A 16,598-nucleotide genomic window follows, 5' to 3' on the forward strand; every position below is an offset into this window, starting at 1 on the left:
GACTCCTCCCCACAGTTACCTGACTGTAGCCAGGTGTGCTCCTCCCCAAGGTTACCTGGCAACAGCAAGATAGCCCAGCCCACTATAAGAGGGGCTGCTTGGCCCCACCACTCTCTCTTTTTAAGCTTTTACCTTTCTTACTCTCTAGCCCTCTTTCTCTCTCTCTCTTCCTGCCTCTCTCCACGTGGCCGTGGCCAGCCTCTCTCTTTCTACCTTCCCTCCTTTCTCCCTGCCCTCTCTTCTTTTCCTCCCTGGGGCCAAGTGCCACCCCAGGGCCCCTATTCTGCTCTCAGCTCCCCCGCAGTATCCAGCATGGGATGCTGGAGATTGAGAACCTGGTACCTGGGACTGCCCTTTGTCCACCACCCACCGTGTGGGGTCAGTGGCTTAACACAGCCTGATGCCCACCCGGGGCCACGTGGAAAGTGTGCACACTCCTCCCGAGTCCACCTGCCCAGAGCACAGGAACTCTGGTGGAATGTGGGTTCTCTCCCACTCCCCTTTTTCCCCCACACCCACAGCCCCGCACTCCACTTCTGTAGATACCAGCAGTGTTACGGAACGTCACTGGCAGACATTTCCTAGGGAACTTCCAAAGGGCTTTCAGTCAAGAAACCAGGTCACCCCCAGCAGACCTCTTCCTCCTCCACTCCCAGTAAACTGCCAGGGCAGGTGAAGCTGAAGAGGCTCCAAAAGGGCCTGGAGCACAGCCAGGCAAGAAGGACGATGGAGCTGATGGTGACCAGCTTACACAGGTTGGACCCTTCCACAGGACAAGAATAAACACTCCGCCTGAGGTAATATCCTAACCTCAGATGCTCACGAAGCCACCACCCTCCCTTTGTTCCCTCCTCACACGGCAGAAAGCTGGAGCGGCGTCTACCTTCTCCTCTGTGAACACCCAGCTCCAGTTTTTGTCTCCACTGAAGTCTCACCTTGGAGGCCATTGGTTGGTCACCTCTCCATCCATCCCTAAGTCCTCAACCTTTACCTCCTCAGCTGCACAGCATTGCTGACCTCTCTCCTTAGCTGCACAGCATGGCTGACCTCTCTCTCCTCACTGCACAGCAATGCTGACCTCTCTCTCCTCACTGCACAGCACTGCTGACCTCTCTCTCCTCACTGCACAGCACTCTCTCCTCAGCTGCACAGCATGGCTGACTTCTCTCTCCTCAGCTGCACAGCACAGCTGACCTCTCTCCTCAGCTGCACAGCATGGCTGACCTCTCTCTCCTCACTGCACAGCAATGCTGACCTCTCTCTCCTCACTGCACAGCATTGCTGACCTCTCTCTCCTCACTGCACAGCACTCTCTCCTCAGCTGCACAGCATGGCTGACCTCTCTCTCCTCACTGCACAGCAATGCTGACCTCTCTCTCCTCACTGTACAGCACTGCTGACCTCTCTCTCCTCACTGCACAGCACTCTCTCCTCAGCTGCACAGCAATGCTGACCTCTCTCTCCTCACTGCACAGCACTCTCTCCTCAGCTGCACAGCATGGCTGACCTCTCTCTCCTCACTGCACAGCAATGCTGACCTCTCTCTCCTCACTGTACAGCACTGCTGACCTCTCTCTCCTCACTGCACAGCACTCTCTCCTCAGCTGCACAGCATGGCTGACTTCTCTCTCCGCAGCTGCACAGCACAGCTGACCTCTCTCCTCAGCTGCACAGCATGGCTGACCTCTCTCTCCTCACTGCACAGCAATGCTGACCTCTCTCTCCTCACTGCACAGCATTGCTGACCTCTCTCTCCTCACTGCACAGCACTCTCTCCTCAGCTGCACAGCATGGCTGACCTCTCTCTCCTCACTGCACAGCAATGCTGACCTCTCTCTCCTCACTGTACAGCACTGCTGACCTCTCTCTCCTCACTGCACAGCACTCTCTCCTCAGCTGCACAGCAATGCTGACCTCTCTCTCCTCACTGCACAGCACTCTCTCCTCAGCTGCACAGCATGGCTGACCTCTCTCTCCTCACTGCACAGCAATGCTGACCTCTCTCTCCTCACTGTACAGCACTGCTGACCTCTCTCTCCTCACTGCACAGCACTCTCTCCTCAGCTGCACAGCAATGCTGACCTCTCTCTCCTCACTGCACAGCACTCTCTCCTCAGCTGCACAGCATGGCTGACCTCTCTCTCCTCACTGCACAGCAATGCTGACCTCTCTCTCCTCACTGCACAGCACTCTCTCCTCAGCTGCACAGCATGGCTGACCTCTCTCTCCTCACTGCACAGCAATGCTGACCTCTCTCTCCTCACTGCACAGCAATGCTGACCTCTCTCTCCTCACTGCACAGCACTCTCTCCTCAGCTGCACAGCATGGCTGACTTCTCTCTCCTCAGCTGCACAGCACAGCTGACCTCTCTCCTCAGCTGCACAGCATGGCTGACCTCTCTCTCCTCACTGCACAGCAATGCTGACCTCTCTCTCCTCACTGCACAGCAATGCTGACCTCTCTCTCCTCACTGCACAGCATTGCTGACCTCTCTCTCCTCACTGCACAGCACTCTCTCCTCAGCTGCACAGCATGGCTGACCTCTCTCTCCTCACTGCACAGCACTGCTGACCTCTCTCTCCTCACTGCACAGCACTCTCTCCTCAGCTGCACAGCATGGCTGACTTCTCTCTCCTCAGCTGCACAGCACAGCTGACCTCTCTCCTCAGCTGCACAGCATGGCTGACCTCTCTCTCCTCACTGCACAGCAATGCTGACCTCTCTCTCCTCACTGCACAGCATTGCTGACCTCTCTCTCCTCACTGCACAGCACTCTCTCCTCAGCTGCACAGCATGGCTGACCTCTCTCTCCTCACTGCACAGCAATGCTGACCTCTCTCTCCTCACTGTACAGCACTGCTGACCTCTCTCTCCTCACTGCACAGCACTCTCTCCTCAGCTGCACAGCAATGCTGACCTCTCTCTCCTCACTGCACAGCACTCTCTCCTCAGCTGCACAGCATGGCTGACCTCTCTCTCCTCACTGCACAGCAATGCTGACCTCTCTCTCCTCACTGTACAGCACTGCTGACCTCTCTCTCCTCAGCTGCACAGCAATGCTGACCTCTCTCTCCTCACTGCACAGCACTCTCTCCTCAGCTGCACAGCATGGCTGACCTCTCTCTCCTCACTGCACAGCAATGCTGACCTCTCTCTCCTCACTACACAGCACTCTCTCCTCAGCTGCACAGCAATGCTGACCTCTCTCTCCTCACTGCACAGCACTCTCTCCTCAGCTGCACAGCAATGCTGACCTCTCTCTCCTCACTGCACAGCAATGCTGACCTCTCTCTCCTCACTGCACAGCACAGCTGACCTCTCTCCTCAGCTGCACAGCATGGCTGACCTCTCTCTCCTCACTGCACAGTACAGCTGTCCTCTCTCCTCAGCTGCACAGCATGGCTGACCTCTCTCTCCTCACTGCACAGTACGGCTGGCCTTTCTCTTCTCAGCTGCACAGCACAGCTGATCTCTTTCTTTGCCCTGTATCTTTCTTTCTCTGACAAACCCTTCCCCACCCCACCCCCCATCACAGCTGTCCGCTCTAGGTTGCTGCTTCTGCCTATAGCTAGGTTCACTGTGAGCATTTTGGGCCTGTCCCCCTCAGTTGTATAAGTGTGCAAAGAGTCTCCTCTCAGCAAAAGTAGTTAACAGCAGCAAAGTGGAAGCTAGAACACCAGCAAAGAACTCAGGGGTAGTCAGTGACCCAGTGCCTGCCTCACTGGTCTCAGAGGGGTGGAGAAGCCACTCTCAGTGTGGCTAGCCCACTTCCTCTCTCCAGTCTGCTGCTGAGTGTTGTCTTCTGCTCTCCCCTGCTGGCTCTATCCCTCTATACATTCTACATGCTGTAATGGAGAAAGCCAGGCCTCTTGAACTGTCCCTCACTGCGACATAACATTGATAAGTACAACAGTGCTCCCAATTTACATTTCTGTTTTAGATGTAATTCTCAACCAGACTCAGACACCCACGCTTTCCTGACAGTCCACTGGATGGACAACGGGCTCCCTGAAACCAAAATCAGGTCTGCCCATCTCTGGGCTGTCTCCCCTCTCAGTGACTGGCATCGCCATCCACCTAGCTGGACACCCAACAAAACCACTGCTCTCCTCCAATCCATGTGTTCTATTAGTGTTTGAAACACGAGCTCTACTTCACAGAGGGATCCAGGCTCTGTTTACACAACACTCAAAACCCACAAGGCTAATCTGTACTGTGCAGAGGGAGTGTCTGCAGGCCAGGAGGGAAAGGGCCTGGAAGGCTGCAGGCAGGCAACTAGAATACAGCCTGTGTTACCTGAGTGGACACCACCGAGCAAAGCTGACCTCCATCAATGACAGAGTGGTGGGCATGTGAGCAGCCCACTCTGCCACGCTGGACCCAGGTGCTGAGAGTGTAATCTGTGCTCTATTCACACAGCCGGCAATCTGGGAAGCCACAGCAAGCGTTTCCAAGCCCTGGCTTGTCCTGCTGGTCAGGTGATATCTTCTGTCATCGTCCCCCCAACCCTGTGTCTGCAGAAGATGCACACCACAGCTGGCAGCTCCTTCTCAGCCTCCAGGCTCACAGTTAACTCAGAACAGTCTATGGGCAGTGAGAGTGGACGCCTCCCTGCAGAATGAAGTGTAAATGTGGTCCTAGAGCGTGATACGTACCGGGCCAGCAAGTTAGCTCAGCGGGCAGACCGCCGAGCCTGATGCTCAGCTCAGTCCCCAGGAGCCCCAGGAACCCGGAAGTTGTTCTCTGGCCTCTGCGGGAATCGCTGCCTGTGCATGGGGGCTGCACGCTGGAGGGTGTGTATGGAGGTCAGGGAACAGCTTTTCCGAGCTGCGAGGTTCCAGGGGTGGAACTCGGGTTCGTCAGCCATGGTGGCAGGTGCTTCCCCACCAAGCTATCTTGCCAACCATTATACACCAACTCTTAAAACAAATGTCTATCATAGATCCCCTTGCATCAAAACCACAAGAGCTGACCACCACCTAGGCTAGCTCATTACTCAAGGCTGACAGCAACGGCCCTTGATGGGGCCCTCATTGCAGGGTGAAAACACTGACTGTGGGTACGGAAGCCTAAAGGCCTCTGTTATCTTGTTACCTATTTATTTGAGTACTGGGGATGAAATGCTGGGCCTTGCACACAGTAGGCAAGCATTCTACACCATCCTATGTAGCCCAAGTTGGCCTTAACCTGTCTGTCCTTCTCTCTGCACCCAGACTCTCGGGGTTATGTTCACCATCACCTGGCATCCTGCAGCCTCCAGGAGGGTAGAACCCCCCAGGACTTACCCAGTTGGTTATTTCAGGCCGTTTGCACTTCTCAGTACAAAGGATGGCTACAAAGTTGATGGTTCCTTTCCGGCGCCCCTTATATACGACAGTCCTGCTTCCTCTGCCAATCTCCTCATACAAGACGAAGTTTTCCATATCTGGGATCGACTGCTCATATACGGTAAAACAGCATGTCTAGCTCCTGGGGAGCAAACGGAAAAGAGGATGACAGATGCAAGCCAACAGCTCCAGGAGTCAACCTAGGACTCGTAAACAACGCCGCAAACTCAGCTCCACCACAGCCGCAGAGGGCCACTGTGCTGTGTTTGTAAATAAGAGAACAAGATGAGTTTGTTTTTAGTTTATGCATATGGGTGTTTTGCCTGCATTTACATCTGTGCACCATATGTGTGCCTGGCGTCCAGTGAGGTCTGATGAGGGCTTCGTATCCCCTCTAACTGGAGTTACAGACCGCGGTGAGCCACTAGGTGGGTGCTGGGGACCAAACACAGGTCCTCTGGAAGAACAACTAGTGCTCTTAACCACTGAACCATGTCTCCAGTCTCTCTCCCACCTTTTTTAAAAACAGGGCATCTTGCTATGTAGCCCCGTGTCTTAGTCAGGGTCACTATTGCTGCGATGAAACATCATGACCAAAAGCAAGTTAAGGAGGAAAGGGTTTATCTGGCTTACACTCCCACATCACTGTTCATCATGGAAGGAAGTCAGGGGAGGAACCTGGGGGCAGGAGCTGCTTATAGTTTATTCCCCATGGCTTCCTTGACTTGCTATCTTACAGAAGCCAAGACCACCAGCCCAGGGATGGCCCCACCCACGATGAACTGGGCCCTCTCCCATCAATCACTAATTAAGAAAATGCTCTACAGGCTGGCCTGCAGCTTAATCTTACGGATGCATTTTCTCAGTTGAGGTTCCCTCCTCTCCAGTGACACTACCTGCTGGCCTAGGACTCACCACAGCCAGCTGTTGGCCTAGGACTCACAGTGCCAGGATTCTGTTGCTCTCCCCATCACAATGGAAAGAGCCTGGCCTGAGAGAGCAGCATGCAAGCCCTTGACTTCACAACAAAGAGAAGCAAAGAAACAGCCTGTGCGTGTGGCCGTGACAGTGCAGGTCGGGTCAACTGCTCCACGCTGTATAGACCAATGGTCAGGCTACGCCTTGCCAGAAATGACTCCATAATGAAAAACAGGAGTTTGCTCCATTTGAGCTGCCACATCCGGATGACTCGACATCTGCCCAGTGTCAGTCATGGCGCACAGACTGCTGGGTCATTTATTTCAGCAAATAAAATATTATCACCTGTGAACTCACTGAATTAAGTCAAGAAAGCATGGACACCCGACACCAAAGCTAAGTAACACACACACACACTCACACACACTCATACACACACACACACACACACACACACACACTCACACACACACACACACCAGGAGGGCAGAGATGCAGACAGAAGCTAGATGGCAGAAAGAGAAAGCAGATGAGAGACAGAGAGGAGGAGAGGGAAACAGAGAGAGAGAGATTGACAGAGGTGGAGAGGAGAGACAGACAGACAGAGAGGGAGGGGGAAAGAGGGAGAGAGAGACGACATACAGACCAATTTTATTGATATAGACTCAAAATTTTTAAATAAAATACTTACAAACTGAATGCAGGAATACATTAAAACCATGACCAAGCTGGCTGCAATCCAGAGGTGCAAAATGTGTTGTATGCTTACAAGTCAGGCCTGAAGAGATGGCTCAGAGCTTTAAAAGCACAAACAGCTGTTCCAGAGGAGCTAAGTGCAGTTCCCAGCACCACACTGGGTAACTCCCAATCTTACAGAGGCATTTTCCTCTCTAATGACTCTAACTCATGTCGGGCTGACATGAAACTAGCCAGCACACGCATGGATCCTAATTTTTCACCCTGTACAAAAAGTGTGAAAATTTTTAACCCCAAACAAATCAAAGACCTGAAGCAGCAACTCCAGGAATGTTCAGGGAGAGCATTCTAAGTTACAGGCAGAAGCAGTAATGTCCGGAAAGAACTCAGGGTATAACCATGTGAACTAACAAATGACATCAGCTGAAACCCTTCCTCACAGCAAAGGAACCAGTCAGAGTGAAGGCAGCTCACAGAATAGAAGGACGGTCCTTGCTATCAATGCATCTCATAGAAGATTAATGTCTAACACACACACACACACACACACACACACACGCTCAAAAGGGCACCAAGAATATAAACTACCAGCGAACAAATGAGAAAAGGAAAAGAACAGATAGTTCTCAAAAGCAGAAAGACAGACAGCTTATAAATGAGTGAGAATATGTTCCTACCATCAGCCATCAGGGAAATGCAAACTCAAAACACGGGTACTCATCCCAGTCTGAACAGCTGCCATCAAGGAAGCACTGGTGAGGACATGTGCAAAGAAGGAGACTTGTGCAGAGAAGGTAGTATAAGCTTGTGCAGAGAAGGTAGTGTAAGAAACATTCTGGTCCATCAGTGGTGGCGCACACCTGTAATCCCAGCACTCAGGAGGCAGAGGCAGACAAATCTCTGCATTCGAAGCCAACCTGATCTATGGAGTGAGTTTTGGAACATCCAGGGCTAAACTGAGAAATCTTGGCTCAACAAACAAACAAACAAACAAACAGAAGGAGGAGTAGGAGGACAAAAGAAAAGAAGGAGAAGGGAGGGAGGGAGGGAGGGAGGGAGGGAAGGAGGGAGGGAGGGAGGGAGGGAGGAGAAAGGAGGAAGTTCTGGTTTATAAACTGCACCTAGAAGTGGGCAAAGAGTCACAGATAGGCAGACAAAGGCCAGGCTCTTGTGTTTTACAGTAAACCATAGGACATCAACATGGAGCATTCTCAAAAGTCAAATAGAATCGCCTACATGTCCAGTCATGCTACTCCTGTGTTCACAGACACACACACACACACACACACACACACACACACATGCACATACATGCACATGAACATCCAAAGGCAGCTCAGGCAGCATACACAGGGATACTTGGCATCTCTCAGAGCGCCACTCAGCTGTCAGGAAGAGTGGAATTACATCATTTTCAGGAAGATGAATTGAGTCAAAGTCATTGCGGTGATGCTATGAGGTAAGCCAGAGCCAGGCAGACAAACACTACATTATCTCTCTCTGGCAAAATTGAGTGGGAATATACAAAATAGTATATAACCTAGATTTAAACATATATCATATATGAGGAACGGGAGTAAACAGAGGACTACAGGGAAGAAAAATGAGCCTAAAGGGAGGAGAGGCAGGAACAAAGGGTCACGGGAGGCAGTAACGACACAACACCATGTTTCCTCTCATGCAAAATCAAGACATAAAAGTAGGTCCTGTGAAGCCACAAGACAACTATGAGAGGATGAGAAAGAGGACAAGCAGGAGGGGGTAAGAAGAGCAGAGGAAGATAGTGAGGGGCAGACATAAGGAAAACACAAAGACAGACATATAGGAAAATGTCGTAGTGAAGCCCTGAAACTGTATGATAGCTTAAGATGTCATTGTTACAAAAGAACATGGGGCTGAGAAGACGGTTCACCTGGTTAAGTGTTTACTCTGCAAGCCTGAGGACTTGAGTTCAAATACTCAACACACACATAGAAACCCAGTAATCCCAGCTTTGAAGGGCCTACACGGGAGAACCCCAGGAGCTCACTGGCAGGCTAGTCTAGTCTCAACAACCAGCCTCGGGCAGGGGAAAAAGACCTTGTCTCTAGGCAAAAGGCAGACAGGCCAGAGGAAGACACTCAACACCCTTCTCTGCCTGCACACACAGGAGCATCCACCAGTACACTCACATGCATGCGCGCACACTCTCTCACATGTGCAAGAAACCTTGTCAAAACTATCAGTGGACAGAGAGATGGCTCAGCCATTAAGAATACATACTGCTCTTGCAGAGGATCTGAGTTCTGTTCCCAGCACCCACTCCGGGTGGCTCACAACTACCTGTAACTCCAGCTCGAGGAAATCCAACACCATCTTCTGGCTTCCGCAAACACTCAACATGTGCACACGCACGTAAATAAACTTTTTTTTTTTTTTTTTTAAATAAGACTTTAGATAAGTTGCTGTCCTGGGGGAAGTGGTCGCGCCTCTGAGGAGGATGAAGCGGGTCAGAGATGTAACCAGGAATGGAGCCGCAGCTGCCCACCCACCTGCACGATGGTGGGGGACCCGAGTTGCACGCGCTCTGCCTTGCCACGGCGAGGCCACAGCTTGGACAGAGGAAACCGAGGCACCCGAAGACCTGGCCAACTCCCCTGGACGCGTGGGTGAGCCCTCTGCGTCACCATGACAACCTGCGAGACGCGGGGGGGAAAAAGAGCGGGACTTTGATTGGCTGATCGCTACCCAGAAGAACCCGGAAGTGAGCGAGTTTGCGCGCCCATCCAGCGACACTAAGGACCCCACGCCACTTCGAACATGATCTCGCTGGCCTAAGGGGACACTGGAAACTGGAAAGAGACCGGAATCGTGGGCAGTTCTCAGGTTTGCCCGGCGAGCATCCCTCGGTATTTGAAAGCCGCCATCCCATCTCCATGGCAACACAAGGACGGCCGGAAAAGACCCGGATGCTGCCTGGTTGAGCGCTTCCGGCGCTGTGGGCTGGGGCCGGAAATGAGAATCTTTGAGTACACCTAAGTGGCCTTGGGCACTCTAAAGCCAGTGCATCCTTTCTAGAAAGAGGTGGGAGAGATGGCGAGACTCACACAGCCCCACTGCAGGCCCTGCTTGGCGTTTACACGCCCCCTCGTCTCCATGACAGCAATAGGACGCCGGCGATGCAGGGCGCTGATTGGCTGAGATTAGGAGGCATGGACCGGAAGTGGCCGGAGATTGGCGTGGCTAGAGCCAGTCCCCTCCCCATCTGCGCGCCGATGCCTCTGAGCCTCCTCAGGAAACTTCTCGGTCTGGAGCCCGTTGGTCACTGCAGGCTCAGCGGACCGAGGTTAGGACGGATCGGCCTCTCTAGTCAGAGCGTGCAGTGGTGATCAGATCCCACCGGGAAGGCAGCATAATCGCGTGGTCCCAGCCTTCAAGCTGCCTGCGCCGCACATCTTGGTGGGTGGGACTTAAAGTCTTTCACGTCTGCCTGGTCCCAGAGCGTCACAGCTTTAGCTGTTTTGCTGTGTTTCCTTCTTAAACAGGGTTTCACGCTGTAGCCCAGGTTGGCCTCCAACTGGAGTCCTCCAACTTCCATTCTGATGTGAGAGCAGGCTGACAGTATCTATGGAAGGAAGAAAGCCCAACTCAGTTGACCAGAATCGGGCTAGAGATGGGGCTAAAGTTCCTTTTCTAGGTGGGGTGTGGCGGTGGGGAGATAGGACCCTACGTTTCTTGTTTTGTTTTGTTTTTTCGAGACAGCGTTTCTCTGTGTAGCCATGGCTGTCCTGGAACTCACTTTGTAGACCAGCCTGGCCTCGAACTCAGAAATCCGCCTGCCTCTGCCTCCCAAGTGCTGGGATTAAAGGCGTGCGCCACCACTGCCCGGCGGACCCCAAGTTTCTAAGGATAAACCAAGGTATAATTCCACCACAGCTCATGCGAGGGAACCAATGAATTTGTTAGGCTTACATACAGAGCCCGGATGAGGGCTTACAGACAGAAGCACTGCAAACCCAAAGCACTGGAAAAGTCTTCACCCAGTGTGGAAGATGGCTTCCCCATAGCCACAGGGGTGGCCCTCCCCTCCCACCCTCGCTTCTTCAGCCTGACTATCTAGGACCTCTCCAATACTCCCTGCTCCACAAGTAATTAGGAGAAAATATAAATGGCTGGGAGGAGCGGTCGGAAACCCAAGTAAAGATCCAAAGACCCTCCTGTCCTCTCCTAGGACGGAATGCCAATAGTCAACTGGACCTGCTGTGACGATCCTTGGCCTGCAACTCAGCAGTTGGAGATGGCATTTGTCTGACTTAGAAGGCCGTTGTGTTTGTGAGAGCATGTGAGTAAATGCCAGATGTGAGCCTTGGGTGTTGTCCTCTAGAGCTGTTCCTTGGTTTTATTTTTGACACAAGGTCTCTCACTGGCACCTGGGAATGGCTGGTTAAGGCAGGCTGACTGACCTCCAAGTCCCAGGGATCCACTGGTCCCCACCATCCCAGCCCTAGAGTAATGAGCATGCACCATCACACTTAGGTTTTAGGTGGTTGCTAGGGCTTGAACTCAGGTCCTCAAGCCCCTGTGGTGAGCACCTTACCAGCTGAGCCACCTAATCTAAGGAACACTATATTGCACATCAGACTTGGCAAGCATCTCTGTTTCTGTTTTTGTGTCTGAGGATAAATTCCTTCATGGTAGGTGACATCGACATTTTACCTCATTTCTGTGTTACAGAGTAGGATAAAAAGTGTCCCCATAGACTCATGGTGAAGGCTTTCTCTGCAGCTGGTGATCCTCCTCGATTTAACCACGTGTACCAGGACAGTTGTTCTAGCTTTGAGAAGTAGTTATGAAAGTGGGGACTGGCTGAGGTAAGTGGGTCTTTGGAGGCAGGCCTGTGAGGTATCTTGTCTTGTGTACTTTCTCAGCTTTCTGGCTCCCGTGAAATGAACAGCCCTGTCCCACCAGACCCTCCTGCCACGTTCTACCGATCCACCTGGCTGGGAGCCAGAAACAGTGGGTCCACAGACTGAAACTGTGCATCATGATCAATCAGTCTCTCTCTCTCTCTCTCTCTCTCTCTCTCTCTCTCTCTCTCTCTCTCTCTCTCTCTCGATTGATTTTGTGTATGAGTGTTCTGCCTGCATGTACACCTGCATGCCAGAAGAGGGCATCACATCCTTTTATAGATGGTTGTGATTGCTGAGAATTGAACTCAGGACCTATGGAAAACCAGCCAGTGCTCTCAACTGCTGAGCCATCTCTCCATCCCTGAATTTCTCCCTTTAAATTATTTCTCTCGTCGGGCGTGGTGGCGCACGCCTTTAATTCCAGCACTCGGGAGGCAGAGGCAGGCGGATTTCTGAGTTCGAGGCCAGCCTGGTCTACAAAGAGAGTTCCAGGACAGCCAGAGCTCTAAAGAGAAACCCTGTCTTGAAAAACCAAAAAACAAAACAAAACAAAACAAAAAAAACAAAAAAAAATTATTTCTCTCATGTATCTGTCACAGTGGTAATAAAAACGAACATACCTTATTTTTTAAATTCTTTTCAAGCTTATGGGTATCTTCTTACATAGTAGATTTGTATCTTTCTACTTATTATTGTTTCCTTCCTATATTGAATTACTTAATCCACCTAGGATTTAGTTTGGCAAACACAGGGAGTTAGAATGTAACTTTATTACTTCTAAGAATAATTAGGCAATTATACTAGCAGTAAGATTCTACCTCTCTCCCTCATTACAGCTCTAAATTTTAATATATGCATTAAAGTCTATTTCCATGTTATCACTCTTTCTCCCTTGGGCTATTTTTGTACTTATAGGAGAAAGTTCATAATTTTAGTTTTAAATATTTATAATAAAAAAGGAAGAAAAATTATCTTCAATGATACCCTTATATTTGGGGGAGCTAGGAGACAAGTATTGATTGAGCCCCTAAGTTAGATCCCGCCTAAGCAATATAAGACCTTGTCTCTCTCTCTTTTTTTTTAATTATCTACAGAGATAGGCTTTTTGAAGAGAGTTATTAATACCTCAGACAGCATGAAGTAAGTCTGAGGAGAGAAAGCCTTTAGTTCCCACAGGCGAATCAGTTTCTGCTCCTCTGTCTTGCAATCCAGGGGGCTGGGATTATGTTCCGAGCCTCTGAGCCCTGATAATCTGCTCTACTGGGTGTTTTTTTCCTGCTAAATGTCACTTTCCAAAAAAAAAATAATAATGAGAAAATCTGATAAAGGTGACATATCTTTAGCAAAATGCAAACTGACCATGTAGCCTTGAAAAAGAGATTATGAACTCAACAAGCAAAGAAGGAAATTATGTGTGACCACTTACCAGCTCATGGTGACTCTTCTCAACCTGGGTCTGTGATGACAGCATGGCCTTAAAGGACTTACTACGGTCTAGAGACACTGAAATGCCACGAATGAAACTGGTGTCTGCAGTTAGTATGTGCTGGAGCATTGCTGCACAGGGTCGGGGAGGGAACTGTTGAGATAGAAGACTGCATCCAATGGACATTTGAAGCTGGTGATACGGAATTGAGTGTGACACAGTAGGAGTCTTGAGATACATACATGCATACATACATACATACATACATATATACATACATATTTGAGATCTGTCAAAATATATTTTTTAAACTATCAAATATCTAGGGATATAACTCAGAAGTAGGGTGTTTATCTAGCATACATTAGGCCATAGGTTTGGTCTACATGACTGCAATCCCATAAAATGCTGAATGCGATGATGTTAATCTCAGGACACCAAAGGATGAGTCACATTCCCTAGACAGACCATGCTAGGATTGTCTCCTTACCACAGGAAGAGCTGGGCAGGTGTTAGGGAGTAATGAAGAAAAAGAATTCCATGGAAAAGTATTTTCTGTGAATTGAACCCTAACCCACTTATCTCGTGAAACTTCTTGGAGTTTTCTTGCACTAAAAGAGTTTCTATCTGATTTACCCAAGGGCCCACAGAATCCTGACTGCTATGAAAAGGAGGGTGACTAGCCTCCTGCTTGCCACAAATCCGCATTCTCAGGACTGTCTCAGAGTCCTCTCGTTTTAAGGTGTTTAGAGCCTGTCCATTGCTGTGACAGGAATGGCCCCTGGTGCATATGACTATAGGTTTTGCTTGCTGATCAAGACCGGTTGTTCAGATATCTTGACTTCACTCCTAAATTCTGCATACTCTGTATCTCTCTTCGTTGGTTTTACATCATGGTTTCACCATTTTTTAAGTGCCTGGTATCCAGAGAGGACAGAAAAGGGAACTGGACCCCCTGAAGCTGAGCTACAGCAGCTGTGAGCTGCTGTGTGAAGGCTGGGAGTGGAGCACGGGTCCTCTGCAGGAGCAGCGAGTGCTCTCAACTGCCGAACCAACTCTCCAGCTCTATTATCAGTGTTTAAGTGATCTGGGAAAGCATGGCTTCAGTCTGGCATTTCACAGGTGTTTGTCTTAAACGTTTTTATGATTTTATTCCCTCTGGATGGGCATCTGAGTGGAGCTGCCACAGATGAGAGAGAGATCAACACCACATCTTTCCATCTGGCTACCTTGGCTAGCATCCCGTCACCATCCTTGGTCTGAATCAACTCTAATTAGCCTGGATAGCCTCCTATCAGCTGGGCTGGGACGGACAGTCAGAGGGCACAGTGTGGCAGAGCCGGGGAAGGAAGACTGTCGGGTCAGAGGCACACCTGCATTGCTAGAGGTCCAGCCCAGGAGACAGTGAGGACAAATATCTCTGCAAGACATTGGTGATTCCTGAGTCTCTTCATTTTACTACAAAAGGGAAAGGGAAACATGTGCTGAGGGAAGACACATGAGGCACACTGAGGCCGCTTTCTTTTCATGTGTGTGTGTGTGTGTGTGTGTGTGTGTGTGTGTATACCACATGTGAGTGCAGTGCCTATGGAGGCCAGAAGAGGACCTCAGATCCATTGTAGCTGGAGTTACAGGCAATTATGAGCTGCCAGGTGTGGCTCTGGGAAGGAGTCCTCTAGAAGAGCAACAAGCTCTCTTAGCCTCCGAACATCTCTCAAGCCTCAGGAGTCTTCTAATATACTGTTTAGACTTCTGTTTTCTGTAACCCTGGGAGCAGGATTGGCCTTGTCACATTGCTGGGTCTGCTCTGACTTTGTCCTGCTTTATTGATGGGATCTCTTGCAGCTATCTATTTTAGCTTTTTCTAATGGTTTGGATGTCAAGTGTCCCACAGGCTCATGTAGCCATCAGAAGTACCGTTGTTTTTGGAGCTTGTAGAACTTGTGAGAAGTGGCACCAGCTTGGAGGAAGCTGAACAACGTGGAATGGCCCTTGAGGCCTATAGTCTGACCTTACTTCTTGTCCCATATCTGCTTCCTAACCTGCCACCATTGCCTCCTTGGCCATGAGCAGCTTCTCCCATGTCCCTCACAGTGGACAGCACCTTGAAACCATGAGCCCAGATGGGTCCTTTCTCCCTTCAGTTGTGTTTTGAAGTATGTTTAGTTGCAACAAGAATACATTACTTCTTGTACACTCCCAACAGCTAAAAACATGTATTTCCCCAGACAATCAGAACTATCTTCTTTTTCCATCCACATCTCCTAGACTTTTCCAAATTTTTAAAAAGCAATATACTTTCAAATTATTATTTTTTTCCTTTTTTCACATGCTATTTTGATTTATTTATCTATTTATTTAATAATATAGGTATGAAGTAACATGTCAAATTTCAACGTGCCAAATCAGTTTTTGGGGTTTTTTTGTTTGTTTGTTTTTTAATTAGGTATTTTCTTCGTTTACATTTCAAATGCTATGCCAAAAGTCCCCCATACCCTCCCCCCTCAAAATTTTTTTTGTTTTGTTTTTTGTTTTTTTGGTTTTTTTTTTTTTTTTGCTTTGTTTTGTTTTCGAGACAGGGTTTCTATGTATAGTCCTGGCTGCCCTGGAACTCACTTTGTAGACCAGGCTGGCCTCGAACTCAGAAATCCGCCTGCCTCTGCCTCCCAAGTGCTGGGATTAAAGGCGTGCGCCACCACCGCCCGGCTCAAATTATTATTTTTATATTTAATGCTTTACTAGTAAGTCCTGTAGGCTTATATTTTTAATATTTATATTATTTATTAAGTATACTTAAATATTTTGACCTCCCTTCTAGCCCATCATCCACCAGAGGTTGTGGAAAGTAAGGTTAATAGGAAAAAAGAGACTGTAGACCTGTTTAGAAATAGTTTTATTTTAATTTTTATTTAATTTGTGAGTGCTCTATCTGCATGTTCACCTGCATGCCAGAAGAGGGCATCAGAGCTCATTATAGATAGATAGTTGTGAGCCACCATGTGGTTGCTGGGAATTAAACTCAGGATCACTGGAAGAGTACACTTCCAGTAGTTCTAAATACTGAGCCATCTTTCCAGCCCCAGAAATATTTTGGGGGGGGCAAATCCAATCTGTGTTGTCAGGATATTAGCAGTTTAATTTATATGAATTAGTAGCCATAGTTCGCGCCACTCACAAACACCATTCATTAATCAGCAGTGGCAGTTCGATCTAGAAGAAAATGTGAGGTTCTCCCAATCAGCTTGAGTCCGTGGAAGCGGCAAGAAGCCGCTGGAATGCCACCAGAAGTTTTAGGTGTGTTTCTCTTTAGGAAGTCATGACAAATGATGATCAGTCAAGAG

General features: G+C 49.4%; 1 protein-coding gene and 2 long non-coding RNA genes across 15 annotated transcripts in view; 1 reads left to right on the forward strand and 2 right to left on the reverse strand.

The window, feature by feature from the left end:
• The window catches only part of Ulk4 (unc-51-like kinase 4), a 321,706-nt gene that overhangs the window by 303,133 nt on the left and 1,975 nt on the right, over positions 1-16,598 (reverse strand). For 3 of the 9 annotated variants that reach the window (XM_006512025.4, XM_017313263.2, XM_011242952.3), the window contains exons 1-2: positions 9,474-9,626; positions 5,287-5,470 (exon numbers count right to left, since the gene is read on the reverse strand). In XM_006512025.4, the coding sequence (XP_006512088.1) occupies positions 5,287-5,424 (138 nt within the window). In that variant the 5' untranslated portion in view covers positions 5,425-5,470; positions 9,474-9,626. Of the gene's footprint in view, positions 1-5,286; positions 5,471-9,473; positions 9,627-10,028; positions 10,103-16,598 lie in introns of those variants that run through there. The other 6 variants (XM_030244183.1, XM_006512024.4, XM_006512026.4 and 3 more) reach the window with 3 other exon arrangements.
• Positions 183-2,760, reverse strand: Gm34735. Of its 3 annotated transcripts, none has more exons than XR_871376.2 (4): positions 2,574-2,760; positions 2,282-2,427; positions 1,570-1,715; positions 183-1,255 (listed from the first exon to the last, which is right to left on the reverse strand). It is a non-coding gene; the product is annotated as a predicted gene, 34735 (long non-coding RNA). The 3 variants fall into 3 exon arrangements; XR_871377.1 differs by lacking the exon at positions 183-1,255 and adding an exon at positions 1,406-1,454; XR_003948092.1 differs by lacking the exons at positions 183-1,255; positions 1,570-1,715 and adding an exon at positions 2,031-2,082.
• On the forward strand, positions 10,161-13,135 carry Gm34655. 3 transcript variants are annotated; one of them, XR_380015.4, is made up of 3 exons: positions 10,168-10,380; positions 11,153-11,263; positions 11,850-13,135. It is a non-coding gene; the product is annotated as a predicted gene, 34655 (long non-coding RNA). The 3 variants fall into 3 exon arrangements; XR_380014.4 differs by having other exon boundaries at positions 10,292-10,380; positions 11,656-13,135; XR_003948091.1 differs by having other exon boundaries at positions 10,161-10,380; positions 11,153-13,135.

The sequence above is a fragment of the Mus musculus genome, chromosome 9 (assembly GCF_000001635.26).
Source record: "Mus musculus strain C57BL/6J chromosome 9, GRCm38.p6 C57BL/6J".
Taxonomy (NCBI): Eukaryota; Metazoa; Chordata; class Mammalia; order Rodentia; family Muridae; genus Mus; species Mus musculus.